Here is a 19,682-nt window from a genome sequence, read left to right on the forward strand (position 1 = left end):
AAGAGAGCAGAGAGTGGGCCAACAGAAGCTCACATGATAAGGAACTACACAACCTGGTCTTTTGGTAGTTTGGACCCAAGCTGTATAAAACTGTAAAGGACATAACCAGCAATTTGAATACTGATGGCTTTTTATTGAACTGTCCCTAAAAATGAATGATAGGCTACAGCAATAAAAGCTAACGATTGCCATGTCAGTGGGATGATGAAAACCTGCTCCTGGTTTCAATTTTAATTTTATAGGAGCTATTCAAGGTTCTGAACTTCACTTCCACAATTTTATTTATTTATTTACTGTATTTATACCCCCATCTTCAGCCAGAAAGGCTCTCAGAGCGTCTTCCAGATAATTAATTAGTCATTTTGCTGCCCTTAGGCTTGCAATCGAAAAAAGGCATGACACAAAAGGAATAGCAGTGGGAAGGGGAATACGTCCAGTGCTTCTTCTCTCCCTCCAAGGCCTGGACCATGGCAGATGGACTGGTGGGAGGGCTCTTCTTCTTATTTTAGGTCAGGCCTGATGGAGCTGGCCAGCCTGTCTCTCCCTCTGAGGATGACAGATGGCAAAGAGGGAGGGCTCTTCTTATTATTTTAGGCCAAGCCTGATGGTGCATATAATAATACATTCAGCATCTTGGATAGCCCATTTCAAAATAAAACCTGGAGCAAATTCATCACCCAGAGACATGGTATCCACCTACTGCCACCAAGCTAGAAACAAAACTGGTTTAAATTTGTGACAGCCAGCTTCTTTCTAAGACAAGTGGCCATTGGCCCACCTTTCATCAGATAACCTTCTGTTTTTCAAAGAACACTTCAGGAGATGGGTTATTCTTTAAGGGCTGTTGGCCAATCTGGATCTTGGACAGACTCAGCTTAGTGTTTTTTGAAGTTGAGCTAAGGCAATGAAGAGGCTGCCTTCCAAGTGTTGTGCTAATTATTATAATACAGCCTAGAAGAGGAAGAGATTATCTGTTTAGATACATATGCTTTGATTCTCTTTATTTAAGAACATAAGTGTATAACAAGAGCCAGGTCTAAGGACAATCAAGTCTAATGATCTGTTCACACAGCAGATAATCTGTTTGTAAGATTACCAGAAGCACATGACTGCAACTGCTGCTTCTATCTCAGGAAATCCAGCAACTGATATACAGGAGCACATTGATAAGCTGGGGTGTGTCCAGAGGGTAATGTCTAAAATAGTAAAAGGTCTGAAAATCATGCCCTGTGAGCAGTGGCTCAGTGAGCTGGGTATGTTTAGCCTGGGGAAGAGAAGGTTAAGAGGTGACACAATAGCTATGTTTAAATATTTGAAAGACTGTAATGTTGAAGATGGAGCAAGCTTTTTTTTCTGCAGCTCCAAGGAAGGGTACCCAGAGCAATGGATTCAAACTACTGAAAAAGAGATTCCACCTTAACATACTTCCTGATAGTAAGAGCTATATGACAGTGGAATATGCTGCCTTGGAGTGTAGTGGAGTTTCCTTCTTTGCAGGTTTTTAAACAGAGGCTGGATGGCCATCTGTCGGAAGTGTTTTGATGGAGTCTCCCTGTATGTCAGAAGGTTGGACTGGAAGGCCCTTGTGGTCTCTTCCAACTCTATGATTCTATACTGCCTCTGATAATAGAGGTAATATAAAGTGATCCTGAATGATAGCCATTGTTGGCCCTGCTCTTCATGAATTTATTCAGACTTCTTTTAAAGCCATCCATATTGGCAGCAATAACTATTATCTTGTGGCAAGCAATTCCACAGTTTAATTATCTGCTATGTGAAGATTCTGTCCAGAATCTTGTGCTTCTTCTTATCCAGTTCTTTGTACATGGTTTTGTTCTCACCACCATAATTTAGCATCATCAACAAACCTGGTCACCTCACTATTCACCCCTACTCTAGATTGTTTATGTACAAGTTAAAAAGCACAAGTCCCAATGCAGACCTCTACAGGATTCTCTGCTCACACCCTCCATTGCAAGAACTACTGTGTATACTCATGTATAAATCGACCTCATGTATAAGTTGAGGGCACTTTCTGGGGCCAAATCATGGATTTTGAGATGATTTTTGGATAAGTCGACGGTCAAATACTGAGGGATGTTACAAAAGATCTAAAGGGGGAAACAAAGAACCACTTTCGTCCTTTCTTCTCCCTCTCTGGACCTCTCCCAAGGATCACAGTCTTGGCATGGAAAATGGGGAAACAAACCTCCTCTCTCTCTCTCTCTCTCTCTCTCGCTCTCCTCCCCCCCCTTTACCACCAGCATTTCCAAGGCTCACAGCTTGCAAAATGGAGTACAAATCTCTCTCTCTCTCTCTCTCTCTCTCTCGCTCTCTCTTTACCACCAGTATTTCCAAGGCTCATGGCTTGCAAAATGGGGTGCAAACCTTTGTTTCTTTCTCTCTCTTCCCTTTACCACAGGGATTTCCAAGGCTCATGGCTTGTAAAACAGGGTATAAGCCTCAGCATTCTCTCTCTCTCTCAATCCGTTGCCTCACCAGCTGTTTCTTAGCTCTGGCTATGAAAGAAGGTGGAGGGATAACAGAGGGAGAGGGAGGAGTATGTGGGAACACAAACAGGGACGCTAACTCTCTCCCCCCCTTTCTCTCTCCCCATCCACCTTGTCTCAGCAGCTACAAAGGAAGGCTGGGGGATAAGACATATACACACACAGAGGAGAGTGCCCACAGAGAATCAAACGGGAAGCTGTTTAAAGATCCCTGACTATGAAGGAAGAGTGGGCACTTTTTAAAGGAACTTTATAAACAGTATTAACTTATTGTCCCATATATAAGTTGACCCATGACTCATTTGGGGGCATAAATTTCTCGACTTAAAGTCAAGCATCTATGGTAATCATTTCTTCCCATTTCATGCTTCCTGATTTTTTAAGTAGTTTTTGATCCATAAGGGGATCAAAAACCATGAGAGTATGCATTTTCCCTGGAAAATGATTAACCATCCATTATGAAGCCAAGCCCTCCCTCCAGTCCATCTGCCTTGGTCCAGGCCTCGGAGGTAGAGAGGAACTGCTGGACCTCTTACCCTTTCCCGCCACCACTCCCTTCTCCTTCTGTGTCATGTCTTTTTAGATTGTAAGCCCGAGGGCAGGGATCCGTCTAACTAAAAAGATTGCATGTACAGCGCTGTGTAAATTTACAGCGCTTCATAAAGGTTAATAATAATAATAATAATAATAATAATAATGGGACTTCTCTTAATCCATGACTGCAAATCAGGAGCCTCTCAATAACCACCAGATCAATTCCTTCTAAATACTTGTTGATCTTGCTCTGAATCTTAGAAGCTTGGTGAATGCACCTGGATCCTATGATTCATTTCTTTGTAATTTATCAATGGGATCTTTTGCTTCTCTTTCTGTCTTTCTAGAAATATTAGTTCAAGCATGGCTATTTCCTCCATGTAATATTTCCGCTTCCTCAGTAGCGAAAATAATTCTTTCAGTTTATCTGCAAACTCCTTATCCTCATCAGAACTTCTTTAATGTTGTTATTATTCAGTGGTACAAATGTCTCTCTGGCTGGCATTATGTTCTTGGAGTAAGATTTGTTTGTTTGTTTGTTTTTAAGTGCATGAGCAGTATGGTAAGGATGTGATTTTGAGAATATATGTTTTCTTCCAATGTGATCCATTGCCCTCCTCTCATGGACATCCCAGGTCAGTACTGAATTATATGAATCAAATTATAGCAATTCACTGGACTTTGCCTTTCTCTGAATACAGTTCCTGTCATTTTTAAACATTACTAAAATGCACGTTTGCACATATATTTAAGAGAGAATATATATCTAGGCCAAAATCATGTGTGGTCAAGTGTAGCATAAGACAAGCCTGTCACCTTGTCATCACTCATATGACTCACTGTTGCATTGGGATAGCCTCTCCACAGCCATTCTATCACTAATGGAGTGAGGACAGGTAGGTAGGGAGTTAAGAGTATCAGCTGGCTACATGCCTGAAATCAGACTCAGATATCCTTGGGTCATATAGGGGTCTCTGTGGATGATGTGATCAGTCTTATCCCCTCTGCTCTCCTCCAGCAATGGAATGGTGGTACTAGTGGGCTTTTATTACACTGAGTCCTGCTATCCTGGAGAGTACCAAAATCCTCAGTCCATTAATGTCACTAGCAGGATGCTGGCCTTAGATTGCAATCCTATACTCACTTACCTAGGAGTAAGTACCATACTGAACTCAGAGAAACCGAGGATTGCACTATAAAATATATAGTGTGTGAGAAATGCAGGCTTAAATCCATAATAAGTTGCATTTAAATATGTGTTTTGAAAGGACTCTTTAAAATTAGTGCAGAAATGAAACAGAATTATAGATAAAAACATGTTATTATGGACCAAAAGTTGACAGAATTGCTCATTTCTAGCTTGACACAATTAAGATGGGAACTATAATTTAACATTTTTCATATACCAAGCCTGTTTGGAAATACTGGTACTGATTTTCTTTATGGAATCTTTATTGTATCTTGTGTGATAAGGAACAGAGTAAAGATTTTGTTTTTGAACCAGGACTCCATAGGTGACATTTATTACTACAAAGATATGACTGAACCTGATTTGTGCTCTAAAAGTATTGATCACTGTATTGAACTTTCAAAAAAGTCTATAAAAATAGATCAGTAGAAACTGAACTTCATAATGTTAAAATTAAGATATACCATTCAAACTGTAAATTTATAAATGCAGTGTCATCATACAATTTTCACGTTTTTTGAAAAAACGAATCGTATCTCAGGAATAGTGCTATTGTACCTCAAGGACTTTTAGGACACCAAAGTCTGTCTGATCAGATGCATGAACACTCCATATTAAAGAGTGGTTTAAGATGAATGCCTTTTTAATGAACAATAAAGGAGTCTCAAGCTAATGTCTCCCTCTTCTGTCTCACACACATGGTGATTTTGTCCTGGTTTGAACTGACCCATTATGTATCATATATGTCATTGAGGCTTGCCTTAAGTCATTCCTGACGTATGGTAACATTATTAAGAGTTTTTCTTGGTCAGATTTCTTCAGAGAGGGCTTGCCATTTCCTTCCTTTAAACTGAGAAAGTATGACGAGTCCAAGATCACCCAATGGATTTCCATGAACAAGCGGGTTCAAACGCTGGTCTCCCAGAGTTCTAGTCCAGTGCTCAAACCACTACACGACACTAACTGCCACATATTATATATGGTGTCTTATATAATAATAATATTTAATAATATTTATTTACTTATACCCCGCTTTTCAGCCAAAAGGCTATCAGAGCAGCTTACCAATTGTTAGACATTTCCCTGCCCTCAGGCTTACAATCTAAAGAGACAAGTCACAAAAGGAGAAGGGAATGGCAGTGAGGAAGGGGAAAAGTCCAGCAGATCTTCACTCCCTCCGAGGCCTGGACCATGGCAGATGGACTGGAGGGAGAGTCCTTCTCTACCTGCCCAATCATAAGTCTCCATATGACCCTGCCCAAGTTTTAATATGCTCAGCGAGACACTTTTTTTCAGTCCCATCACCGTGTGTTCAAAGAGGTAGATGTATAATGCCTAATGAGACTATAAGGACTGTGCTTGCCTTTGAAATCAGAATCAAGCCATGGTTTAATATTACAGGTTCAGTATCCTTTATCCAGATATCTGAAATCCAAAATTGCCCACATTAGTGGATGAGGTAGGCGTGAAACTGATGGGCCAAATAAACTGGAGCCCTGGTAGCACAGTGGTTAAATGCCTGTACTGCAGCCACTCACTCAAAACCGTAAGGTTGTGAGTTCAATACCAGCAAAAGGGCTCAAGCTTGACTCAGGCTTGCATCCTTCCAAGGTCGCTAAAAGTGAGTACCCAGATTGTTGGGGGCAAATTAGCTTACAATTGTAGACACTGTTAGTTCAGTATGTAGTGGTATATAAATGAAGCTGTTTGTTTTTTGTTTTGTTTCCAGACACATTCTTGGCATAGTATTTAGATGACCCCCCCCCCCCCCAAGTACGGCTGGAAACTGCACCTAGGCCACATCTTTTATAAAGAATATTTTACAAAACAATAAAATACTGCTCCTTTTGCCAGCCTGATTTAAAACCATGGTGGCAGCCTGGATCGGGGCTGGGTGTGTGTGGTTGCTGCGCCCCCAGCTTGAATCGCACTGGGGTGGCCTCAGTGACAGTTTGCCAATCATCCTCAAAGGAAATTCCCTGATTGGCTTCCCGAAATCCCCCCAAATTTCCAAGAATGGGGGCGGGACTTCTGGGTCAGGGGGTGCAAAGCACTATGGGAAGGCTAAAGGGGAGGGACTTCCAGGATGGGAGGTATTTTTGGCTTGGGTTTTTAGGGTGGGAAGGTTGAATTTACCTGAAAGCTGAATTTCTCAGAATCTTCCCAGAAATTTACCAATCCTGGAAATAACATGGAAAAACTTTGAAATTCCCAATTTCCAGGAAAAATCCCAGAAATTGGCAGCACTGCTCAGTGCACTTTATCAGGCCCATCTATTTCAGCCTATATTGACTTATTATTATTATTATTAAACTTTATTTCTAAAGCGCTGTAATTATACACTTATTTGGTTTCTGATGCTTCAGTGTACACAGACTTTGCTTCATGAACATTATTAAAAATATTGAGTATAACATTAGCTACAGGCTATGGATATAAGGTATATATATATGAAACATAAATTAATTTTATGTTCTGGTCCTATCCCCAAGATATCTCATTTTGTATATACAAATATTCCAGAATCCAAAAAGCTCAACCAAACTCAAAGGTCCCATTTCAGATATGGGAGACTCAACCCCTGTAGTCCCTGAAGTCTATTCCATGCCGTGTCAGTTTATGGTTTTGTTTTGGGGGCAGCAACAGCAACTATGTAGTTAACTGGGGGTGGAGGGAATGAGAGTATTGGCCCCCAGTAAAAATTCTGTCCCCTAATACATTTTCCTTCAGTACTCATATTTCTAGCATTGCAGCAACATTAAGTTTCAGTTGAGCATTTTAAAATATACTTTAGACATCCCCCCCCCCCCAAAAAAAAGGGGCAAGCAAAGATACCAAGGAAATGTGAACACAACAAGATGTGAATGATTTTCAGTGTCTCATTCTCTACAATGCTAGAAATTTAAGGAATAAAGGAAAATCTCCAGGTGGATAGAATTCCTAATGGGAGGTTAGTATCCCTGCCATCCCTGCAGCTACACTTCTTAACAGCAGGCTGGTCTTATGCATTTTACAAAGGCGATAATGCCTCTCAATTCTAGTTGCTGGTGAATATGAATGGAATAATTCTTGCATGCATATGCTGCTTTTCTTGTGGGCTTCTTGTAGTCATCTAGTTGGTCACTGTGGGAACAAAAAGCTGGACTAGACAGCCTTAGGCATGAACCTGCATGTTCTCAGAGAGGTACTCTAATTTTTTTTCTTTTTTGAAATACAGGAAGAACATTCTTCGATTCTTGGATGCAGAAAGAGACATCTCAGTGGTCAAAAGCAGCTTCAAGCCAGGAGATGTAATTCACTATGTGTTAGACAGACGTCGTACACTAAACATTTCCCAGGATTTACACAGCCTCCTTCCTGAAGTTTCACCAATGAAGAATCGTCGCTTTAAGACCTGTGCTGTTGTAGGCAATTCTGGCATCCTCTTGGATAGTGGATGTGGAAAAGAGATTGACAACCATGAGTTTGTTATAAGGTGAGTATTCAACTTTTGCTTGGCAAGTTGTCTGGTATTTCAGCAATAATGAACACAAATGCTTTAACTTAGAATGGAGGCTTGGAATTGCTGAGTGATATCCTTCACTGTATGGTGCCCCAAGTTAAATATATTTCAATATGGAAAGAACAGGGCTATCTATATATTGAGGATGAGAAATTTCACAGTTGGAAAATGCCAAGAGATTTGTAATATTAGTTTGTAGGATCTGCGTTTGCTCTTTATGCAGGCACAATCACTCTTCCAGTAGTGAGTTGCCTCCAGAAAATGAGAATGTTTTCATTTTCTGCTTCTCGCCTGTAGTCATAGCAGAAAATTACCACCTTTACTTATTATATATGCACTATATGGGGTAAAGTTTACAAGAAATGCATTGGGGATTAACTAGATAGCTCCCATTACAGAAATTGGAAGTCACACATCTAAAGCCTTGCATGCCGTACTGAAAATGTATTCTGACTGCATGTGCAAATGTATTTTAGTTTTAATAATTAGTTTGCTTGTCCAAAAACAAAACATTATGCATTGTCAAAGGTCAGAAAGAAATTAAAAGTAGTTGTGGGCACTGTTTAATAGGCTGTCATTGTCTGAATACAAAACAAGTTCAAGTTGAAAATACAGGATATTGGGTGCTATCCAGAACCATTAAAAATAAACAGTCTTACCCATAATTGTAGTGGGGTATTGTTTATGCCCACTAAGCTTGTGCACATTAAATAATAGAATGGATGTAATCCTGCTAAAGATCTACAGCATTTCATTTATTTCAATGTGATTTTCTCAGTTCTACTACTGAAATCAGTGGGACAAAACTAACAGTCCTCAAGATGTTCAATAGGTTATTCAGTATGAAATCCCTGTAAGATTTAGAGAATCTGTGCGCTGTAGTGATTAGGGTCCCAGATTCTAATCACCAAGGAGCTGTGAGACTCACTGGGTAACCTTAGATCACTGAAGATTTCCACACCAGCACTTACCTTGGGGTAAGTGCTAGTAAAATGCCAGAAAAAAGTCAAGGGAAGTGTGTATTTGTGAAAGTCTGACACACTTCCTAAATGTTAGGGAATCGCCCCTTGCCTCCAGCATCCCTGAATCGTTTGGGGAGTAGCCATTTCTCATTAACTTTTCCAATGTTGATATCTAGAGCAGGATCCAAATCAGATAATTAAACCATTGGTCTGTGAGCACCTAGAAAAAACACGATGTGATTACAAAGAACCAGCATGGATTTTTGTTTTTTCTTTTCTTTTTGGAGTGAGATAAAAGGTTGTGAGATTAGGAAAATGCTGTAGATGTACTATATTTTAATTTCAGTACTATTTTCAATAAGATTCCTCTGTGATATTTTTGTAAAGAATCTTGTAAAATATTGGGTAGACATTCTGGGTTGTTAGGTGACACTGTAACTGGTTGATGGAGTAAATCCAAAAAGTAATCATCAGTGACTTCTCATCATGTCACAAGTTTCAGACCTGGACCCAGTGTTGTTCAATGTTGTTACATAAATGAATGAAAGACAGGATGCCCCCCAACTTTGCAGATGGCATCAAACTGGGTGGGGTAACTAATAACACAGACGACAGAATCAGATTTTAAGATGATCTCTGCAGGTTGGAAAACTGGCCTCAAACTAACAAAATATATTTTGACAGGTATAAGATTTTACATTTTGACAGGGGGAAAAAATCAGTTGCATAAATACAGAATGGTTGATACATGGCTTGACAGCAATATGTTTGATAATAAACTAGGAGTCTTAGCAGACCACAAATAAACATGAATTAATTAATAGACCAAAAAAAAAAAAAAAAAAAAAAAAAGCACAAAACAAAAAGTAAATGCATCAACAGAGGTATATGGTCCAGATCCTGAGAAGTAATTCTGCTTTAGTTAGAACTCACCTGGAGTACTGTATCACAGTAACACAGTTAAAGAAGGATATCAACAAGCTAGACTATGTCCAAAGGAGGGTGACCATACTGTTAAATAGTATGGAAGCATGGTTGAGAGATCTGGGAATGCTTAGCCTAGTGAACTGAATACTGAGAGATGATTTGATAGCCTTCACAGAGGCTGTCAATAAGAGATGGAGCCAGCTGGTTTCTTCAGCTCCAGAGGGTAGAATCTGAACAAAAAGATTCAAACAACAAGAAAGCAGATACCAACTAAACATGAGAAAGAGCCTGATGGTGAGAGCTGTTCAACAGTTGAACAGACAGACTACTTTAGAAGTTTTTTAAACAGAGTTTGAATAGCCACCCGTGCTGTCGCAATGGATTCCTGCATAAGCAGAGGGCTAGAATAGTTTAGCCTTGAGCTTCTTTCTGACACTGAAGTTCTATGATTTTGTGATTTAGATGTGTGGACATCACTTGAGGACAAATAGGAAACCATTTCATTGACTGTTTTGTAAATGAGAAAAAGGAGAAACAAGGCAATCCATACATGTAGTCTGACACTACAAAAATGTATTGCCTTGTTGCTGTTCTGCAGTGGAGGTTTCATTAACCAGCAGTATTAGGTGGTAAAACTTTTATACTGATTCTGCTGTAGTTTTTTGGAAAGGCAAATGAGTAGTGGATGCATAATGTGGGTGGGGACGTACGTTTGAATGTGTATCTGTATCTGCTTTCTCCTGAAAAAACTCCTATGTGGCTGAAAAGCATTCACATTCTGATATCTATCTGCATGTCACACATCTACGCAGCATTGCTTTCAATGGCATGTTCATTCATATTCTGTCAGTTACATGTGACTTGACTTGGGTGAGAGAACAGATAGCTTTGGTGGTAGTGGTCACATAATAGGTCATCATCCCAACTCCAATTGCAATCCCAAATGCAAACAGTAATACCGCTTTTCAAAAAGAACAAAGTACAGTGGGCCCTCGGTATCTGTGGAGATCTGTTCCAGCCCCCCCCCCCCCTGTGGATACCACAATCCGCAGATGCTCAAGTCCCATTGCACAGGCATCCTCCCTCCCTCCCTGCTTTTACCTGAGTTGGTAGGTGGCTGGCGACAAATGACATTCGCCGCTGCCACTTCCTCCTGCTCCTTCCTCCTGCTCCTCCTCCCGCCCAGGTGGGAGGAGGAGGAGGGGGGGAAGAAGAGGGCAAAGGAGGCAGGAAGAGGAAAGAAGAGGTGGGAGGAGCAGGAAAGAAGAAGTCGCAGAGGAGGAAGAGGAGGAAAGAAGAGGGCGAAGGAGGCAGGAAGAGGTGGGAGGAGGTGGGAGCAGTGACATTCCTGGAGTTCTTGGGGCCACGTGTGTGTCACTCCAGGCCTTGGGAGGGTCTCTGGGCATGTGGCAAGTGACCGTTTCCACAGCCTATGTGGTTCTTCCCCTGCCTGCACAGCCATTTCCCCATCCTCAGAAGTCCCACCTGGAGGTCCCACCCACCCCAGTGTGGGGAAATGGCTGCGGGGGCAAGGGAAGCGTCACATAGGCCATGGAAATGGCCACTTGCCGCCTGCCTGGAGAACCTCCCAAGGCCTGGAGCAGCACCCACATGGCCCCAGGGAGTGCCTTTGGAAGGACCCCAGGGATGTCACTGCTCCCAACTCCTCCCGCCTCTTCCTGCCTTCTTTGCCCTCTTCTCTCCTTCTCCTCCTCCCGCCTCTTCTTTCCTCTTCCTGCCTCCTTCAGCCTCTTCTTCCCGCTCCTTCCTCCTCCTCCTCCACAGATTCTTCCTTCCTCCTCTTGTCTCTTCCTTTCTCCTCCTTTGCCGCCCCCCCCCCCCCGCACGGGCTTGCCGTCCGCGGATGCTTAAATCCGCAGATGGCAAGTCCGCATATATGGAGGACCTACTGTATTGTTTATGTGTGAAACAAGCATTTTATTGAAATGTTTTACATACTATTTTGGGTCAGTGTTACTGTAAAAATACATACCATTTATCTATACAAAGGCCTGTTACAGACTGCCAAAATAAAGCTGCTTCGGGTCTCTTTGGAGGTATGCTGTTTAAATGATGCATGGGTCTTATGAATCCGGAAGCTGCACCAAAGCTGCACTCCAGTGCTTAGGAATGGAGTGTGGCTTTGGCGCAACCTCCAGACTCTTAGAACCCATGCATCATTTAAATAGCATACCTCCAAAGAGACCCGAAGCAGCTTTATTTTGGCAGTCTGTAACAGGCCACAGTTTGGCTCAATTGCTTCCTCCCCATGAATGCTATTGTTACTAATATTCAGTGCTAATGTTTGACATTTCTTTACTTAATGGAAGAAAGTTACAGAACTTTTCAAATCAGAAGAATGAATCTCGTCTCCTCTACCCCCCAAAAAAGCATGTGTCATTAATTTTTCTGTCTAGTAAAAATGACATTTTGATGCTGCAGTTTTCACTGTCTAATTGTGTTAGGAGTAACACAATTAAATTCTATAAATGTTTTGACCTCTATTTTTTTTTAAAGAAATGTTTGTTAAACAACTTTCAGTTCAGCAGGGCTCCCAAAGTGCTACATGATAACATTATTAAAAATGTTCTTTAAAAAGAAGTTAAACCCATTTTTTAAAAAATAAAATAAAAAATAAAAATAAATAAACACTCCAAAGTGGAATAGTGCAGTTTTGGCTGTCACCTGTTCTAAGGTTAAAAGGATGGAGACTGCCAAATTTGTCTTAGGAGGGAATTCCACAACTGTGGTGCTGCTGTAAAGAAAGCTTTTTCTGATATACCTACTAGCGTAGCCTCTTAGGTTGACATGGTACACAGCTGGATCTCTGATTATCTCAAATTCTGGACGTGCTCATACGAGAAAAGGTAGTGTTTCTGAAATCCTAGCCTCAATCTGTTTAGGGCTTCGTAGGTCAAAATGAACACCTTGAACTGAGACCAAAAGGTTAAAACAAATGCAGTAAGATAATAAAAAGTAAACATTTTCCATATATACATATCTATATAACTGTCTAGTACTGGAATTAAAAGATGAAATTACTATGACACATGTTTTGTTAATCCATTGACTTTTCTCTGGTTGGCTCACAAGCATAAGAGATTCTTAGGTTTATATCAGTATAAATCTTTTGAAGATGGTTCCTTTTGTTAGAACCACCACCTGTTTCTCTACTGTCTGGTCTCATAACTTAGGCTTTACTTTCATGTTACTCTGTTTGGTCATGGAATGTCCCAAGAGATGTTCCTCTTTTATCACTGACCGGCCAGATTCTAGGATTCCATGTACTTGTTCATCCTGTGGAATGAATTTATGATGTGAGATGCAGACAGGAGTCATTTCAAGAAGTTATCTTTGGAAATCAATTGTGCAAATGCAATTGTGGTGTCTCTTCTCAGTGTCAAAGGCCTAAAACAGACTATCCAAAAGGAGTAGCTTCCAGCTGCTTCAAGAGCATCGTTTGCAGATGACGCATGCCCCCAACAAGGCTGGAAGCTGCTCCAAGACTGTCCCCAACAAGGCTGGAAGCTGCTCCAAGGCTGCTCTAAGGCTGCCTGAAACTACTGGCAAAAGGAGTATCAAAAGTCTGATCTTTTCTGGTGGCCTGTTTGAGACTGTAGCGGCGGCCCACTTTCAGAGCAGCTTTCCGGTTGCCATGATCGTGGGTGGAGTGGTCAGAGGCCACTCCTTCATGCCTGTCTACTTCATCCCACAGTCAGATTAGCTAAAGTTGTCATGTGAAATATTAATAGTATAATTCCAGTCAATCCAGCAATAAATTACCAGAGCAATGATAATGAATAGCATTAGATATCCAAGCATATAGCAGTTTCAAATTACCAATGTATGCATTTAATATATGCTATTAAATAAACTGCATTTTCAATTTTTCTTTTTTCTTTTTCGTCTAGACAAGTTAAATATAGCACTCATGTAGTACAAAAAATACCCTCAAGCTGTCTTGTTTCTAGTTAATTTTTTTTTTTGGAAGCAGTCTGAAATACAAAAGATATGAAATTGAATGTCTCTTTTCTTCTAAAAATGACATGGTCCCACTTAAGTCAGTCCTTTCTATGCTTTGCAATAGGCATTTAGAAATGACTGGATAGTTAAGCTCAAATATTTAGTATTCAGTAGATCAGATGGGTCAAAACCTTACTCAGCCTTCTTGATTAAATACAAGAGAAAAGCTAGAAATTTTAAAGTCCTCATCAAAAGCCAGAGACTTTCAGAAACTTGATATAAAATGAGAAGTGGCAATTCTGAGTAAAGTATTCTTGCTCATCTAGGCCCAAATAAGCTATTGACTTTCTATTGCTCTTCTGGCTTAATGGTGGGAATAGATCCAGGAGGATGTGAAAATGGGTATGGCTGCACAACTGAATTTGGTATTTTTTAAAATAAAAAAATTAAGGAAATAAATATATGGTCAGTACCGATGATGTGGACAAGATCCTTGGAAGCGTTCGGAAGACAACTTGCTTTCTCGATCCCTGTCCCTCATGGCTGGCGGCGCAGGGGGGACTGACAGTAACTTCATTGTTACGTCGGATTATTAATACATCCTTGAGGGAAGGGCAATTTCCAACCAATTTGAAATTGGCCATTGTAAAACCTTTGTTAAAAAAGCCCTCCCTTGACCCCCTGATACATAATAATTATCGGCCAGTTTCGCTGCTGCCATTCCTGGGGAAGGTGATCGAGAGGGCTGTTGCAATCCAGCCTCGATCGATCTTGGATGAAACGGATTATCTGGACCCATTTCAAACTGGCTTTCGGGCGGGTTACGGGGTTGAGACGGCCATGGTCGCCTTGTTCGATGATCTCCGTCTGGGCATCGACAGGGGAAGCGTGTCCCTGTTGGTGCTCTTGGACATCTCAGCGGCTTTCGATACCATAGACCATGGTATCCTTCTGGAGCGCCTGGTAGAGGTGGGAATCGGGGGCACTGCGCTCCAGTGGTTCCGGTCCTACCTCTCTGGGAGATTCCAGATGGTGCAGCTGGGAGATGTGTGCTCCGATAAGAGGGCCCTCACAACTGGGGTCCCTCAAGGAGCCATTCTGTCTCCCATGCTTTTCAACATTTACATGAAACCACTGGGAGAGATCATCCGGAGACATGGGGCGCGGGGTTATCAGTACGCTGATGACACCCAAATAGTCTTCTCTATGTCTCCGACTGATGCAGTGACTGAGGATGGCGTCTCTCCTCTCGTGGCCTGTCTGGAGTCAGTAATGGGCTGGATGAGGGAAAACCGACTCAGTCTGAATCCAGAGAAAACGGAGGTACTTGTGATAGGTTCCCCTGGTCCAGGAATGGCGGTGGTTCCACCTGTCCTGAACGGGATCACGCTTCCTGTGAAGGACTCCGTGCGCAGTCTGGGGGTGCTTCTTGACTCGTCGCTTCACCTTACAGCTCAGGTGAATGCGACGGTCAAGAGCACATGTTATCAGCTTCGGCTTATTCGCCAGCTGCGCCCATACCTGGCCCAGAGAGACCTTGAAACGGTGGTACATGCTCTGGTAACCTCTCGATTGGATTTCTGCAATGCACTCTACATGGGGCAACCCTTATACCACACCCGGAAGCTACAGATGGTACAGAATATGGCAGCCAGACTGGTTACTGGTACCTCCAGGGCCAGTCCTATTACACCTATACTAAAAGAGTTGCATTGGCTGCCCATCCGCTTCCGGGCACAGTACAAGGTGTTGGTGATAAGCTATAAAGCCCTATATGGCTTGGGCCCAGGATACCTGAAGGACCCCCTCTCTCCATACATTCCGCCCCGCACCCTCAGAACTTCTGGGCAGCAACTACTGAGGGCCCCAGGGGCCAGATTAGCCTCCACTATGAGGAGGTCGTATTCCATCGTCGCCCCGGCCCTCTGGAATACGCTGCCCATAGAGCTCCGCTCGGCTACCTCCCTGGCTCAGTTTAGAAGGGAGTTAAAAACCTTCTTATTTCGATCAGCATTCCCCGAAGTAAGCTCCAACTAGTCTTCCCCCTTCGACGGCAGTGGTAGCTGGCTGACAGGGTTTTAATTTGATTTTAATATGCTGTGTTGTATTTCTATTGTGTTTTATGATGTAATTGTACTGTGTTATTAACATGTTGTTCACCGCCCTGATCGTTGGAAGGGCGGTATACAAATAAAATTTTTATTATTTATTATTATAAAATATGTCACACATGAAGCTAGAAGAAAGGAATTTTATAAGTTCCACTGTACTTTCTGTTTTTGTTTATAATATTAATTAATTAATTAATATACATCTTTGTTGTTGTGTCCCTTCAAGTTGTTTCCACTCTAAGACTCTAAGGTGGAACCTATCATGGTTTTTTTTCATGGCACAATTTTCTTTTGCCTTTCTCTGAACACTGAACTCTTAACACTGAGAGAGTGTGACTTTCACAAAGTTACCCAGTGGGTTTCCCACTGCCAGTCTGAGGATTCCATTAAATGGAACCATGGCATTTATTGCACACGGCCATCAAAGCAGCAGAATAATGTGATAACTGCATGTTCGATTTCCCCCCTCCTGCATGGCATCATCACCATCATGTGGTAGAACCATAGAAGATTGTAGAAAGAGCAAATCTTTTTTACCCACAAGAAAAATCCATTAGTGGCCTCTTTTGCCACTGCTGCATATGATTTGCAGTGCAAAAGTTCATGAGAACTTTCCTTTCAATTTTGCCTGTTTAATGGGCAAACCTAAAGAAATGAGATCCACCCCCCTTCCAGAGTCCCATTCTGTCACTGCAGTGCTCCTCTCATGTACACACAGCATCCCCCGCCTCACACACACACACACACACTTTCCTCCACCTCCCCCATGTCCTTCCCAAAGCTTCCCCGCTGCCTTCTGGGGGAAGGAGCCACATGGCTTTCTCAGGGGAATGGACCAGAGGAGAGGGAGGGAGAGCAGATGTGGAGAAGGCAGGGCAGTGAGCATTGGAGGCTTACAGGCTCTCTACATCTGGATCAGGTCCTACAGTGCAGGAGGTAAGAATGCCATCCTGATTTCTGCAGGCCACAGCATTGCAGCAAAGAGAGTCCAGTGCAATATAATGCTATAATTACCTGGGCAATATAGTGCTATGATTCCATGGGACCTTCCTAGCATTATATTTCGGTAGTGTGAAAGGACCTCCATATCCATGGATTCTTTATCCACAGATTTACCGTATATACTCTTGTATAGTTGAAAAATTTAGGTCAAAAAATTGACACCCCCCCAAAAAAACCTGGGTTGGCTTACACATGGGCCAGTACAGTCATCCCCCCAGCCCATTGCCAGTCAGGCTGCCTCCCAAGGAGTCAACCCAGCTGGGAAGAGGCTGGGTAGGTGATCAATCACCCCCATAGCCTCTTTCCAGTTGGGTTGTCTCCAGTTGGCTTGCCTCAGCTCAGCTGAGAAGAAGTGGGTATACCATCCCTGAGCCTGTTCCCAGCTGGGCTGCCTCCTTAAGTCTGGCCCTCAACTTATCCATAGGTCATATGAAAAACAACAATTTTGGCCCCGTATATATGACGTCAACTTATAGCTGAGTATATACAGTAAGCATCCATAGTTTGAAAATACTCAAGAAAATATACATTTCAAAATGGAGGAAAAAATTGGGGGAATGACACCAAATTAGGAGGAATAGCTAATACTCCAGAGGACAGGATCAAAATTCAAAATGACCTGAATAGACTAGAAAGCTGGGCCACAGCTAACAGAATGAACTTCAACAGGGAGAAATGTAAGGTACTGCACTTAGGACGAAAAAATGAAATGCACAGATATAGGATGGAGGACACCTGGCTTAAGGAGACAACATGTGAAAGGGATCTAGGAGTCCAAGTAGACCACAAGTTGAACATGAGTCAACAGTGCGATGCGGCAGCTAACAAGGCCAATGCGATTTTAGGCTGCATCAATAGAAGTATAGTGTCTAGATCAAGGGAAGTAATAGTGCCACTATATTCTGTTCTGGTCAGGCCCCACCTGGAATATTGTGTCCAGTTCTGGGTGCCACAATTAAAAAAGGACATTGAGAAACTGGAGCGTGTCCAAAGGAGGGTGACTAAAATGGTGAAAGGTCTAGAAACCATGCCCTATGAGGAACGCCTTAGGGAGCTGGGTATGTTTAGCCTGGAGAAAAGAAGGTTAAGAGGTGATATGATAGCCCTGTTTAAATATTTGAAGGGATGTCATATTGAGGAGGGAGCAAGCTTGTTTTCTGCTGCTCCAGAGACTAGGACCCAGAGCAATGGATGTAAGCTGCAGGAAAAGAGATTCCACCTCAACATTAGGAGGAATTTCCTGACAGTAAGGGCTGTTCGACAGTGGAACACACTTCCTAGGAGTGTAGTGGAGTCTCCCTCCTTGGAGGTCTTCAAACGGAGGCTGGATGGCCATCTGTCAGGGATGCTTTGATCTGGATTTCCTGCATGGCAGGGGGTTGGACTGGATGGCCCTTGCGGTCTCTTCCAACTCTATGATTTTGCCATTTTATATAGGTGACATAATTTTGCTATACCATTTAATATAACAGGAGTTGAGCATCAGTGGATTTTGGCATCAATGGTCCTGGAATCAAACCCCAGCAGATACCATGGGCCCACTGTATTTTAAAAGCTTCATCTTCCCCAGCAAGCCAAAATACCTCTGTTTTATTCTTCAGTCTCTTTCAAATTGGCAACAGAAAACATACAGTCCTGATTCAGGCAGGGATGACAAAATTTAGTTGCTTTCCTGACCAATTTCTCAGCTGTTCCCCTGCCACTTTTCCCCTGCCCATCTCCTCCATTGATTGCTTAATTGAAATGAATTTTTCTCTCATTTATATCAGCCTAATTCAATGGGTGTAAGCAGTTCCCAGCATGAAGAAAGCCATGCTTAATACACTTGAAATTAGGTTTGATAAATAAATACCTTTTTTTTAAAAAAAAAAGTGCTGGCAATCTTAATTCAGCACTAATGTGGTTGAATACATTGAGACTTATAAAAGTTGAGCACTCAAAATACTGGGCCTGGATGGAAAAGCTGTCAATTTGAGGTTTCTCCCACTTTTATTTTTTCTTTAAACTCATGTTGTTTCCATCATAAATATGAAGAACATTTTTAATTAAAAATATAACTAATAATTTGACTAAGATGGGAAAAAAATCCCTCTCTCATCCCTACTATGAATGATATCTGGGGTTTCCTAGAGCTCTACTACAGCTCAAATTGCCAGTCAAATCCAAAAGCTCTAACCAAATTTCCTTTACTCTTTTGTGTGTTTCTATTTTCCATGTTCCACATATCATTTGTTTCTCAGTCTGGATGTCTCATGGAGATACTGGCCTGAATCCTGTTGGTATTATCAATTAGTGAAGAACCACCAAATTAATTGTTAAATAGTGAGCCAGCACTTTGGTAAATCCTATTGATTCAGTGGGTCAATTCTATTTGGGAATATTAGGCCATTATTTGTATAAACTCTTCATGGTGCATCAGATAGAAAAACTAACTTGCATGTGTGACGTTGAAGGCTTTCATGGCCGGCATCCATAGTTTTTTGTGGTTTTTTCGGGCTATGTGGCCATGTCCTAGAAGAGTTTCTTCCTGACGTTTCACCAGCATCTGTGGCTGGCATTTTCAGAGAATGCTTGCCTGGAACTTGCATGTGAGAACTTGTTTGCACATTGACACCAGACAGAAAACCTTCCAGGAGTCCTTGACTTGGAAAAAAAGTATACATACTCCACATTCTACTTCAGAATTCAGTACAGGAAATTTAGAAGCAATGGCATTGGTAAAGATCTGGAAGGATGAATGCCATTATTTTTCACAGTGTTATTTTGGCTTCCTGTTATTCAAATGGAAAACTAACCTTTTGAATCTGCCATGGAAAAGGTCATTCACGTCTCTGAAGGCTCTTTATATACAAAAATTGAAAAGAAGTCATTCACAATAGAAGGCAACAAATGTATGATCATATGTTTGGAATGGAATCTTGTGGACTGACATTTTCCACAGTTGACCAGCTTTCCCCAACCTGCTACCATCCAGATGTGTGA

The 19,682-nt window shown here is 41.8% G+C and overlaps 1 protein-coding gene across 1 annotated transcript in view; it reads left to right on the forward strand.

Moving 5' to 3' along the window:
• LOC149323815 (CMP-N-acetylneuraminate-poly-alpha-2,8-sialyltransferase) overlaps window positions 1–19,682 on the forward strand; it is a 112,841-nt gene that overhangs the window by 31,881 nt on the left and 61,278 nt on the right. Inside the window, exon 3 of the mRNA XM_089492757.1 lies at window positions 7,451–7,708. Coding sequence (XP_089348883.1) covers window positions 7,451–7,708 — 258 coding nt within the window. The remainder of the gene's footprint in view (window positions 1–7,450; window positions 7,709–19,682) is intronic.

This window comes from Sceloporus occidentalis, unplaced genomic scaffold, assembly GCF_023333645.1.
Source record: "Sceloporus occidentalis isolate IW3139 unplaced genomic scaffold, rSceOcc1.0.p SCAF_1, whole genome shotgun sequence".
In the NCBI taxonomy this organism is placed as follows: domain Eukaryota; kingdom Metazoa; phylum Chordata; class Lepidosauria; order Squamata; family Phrynosomatidae; genus Sceloporus; species Sceloporus occidentalis.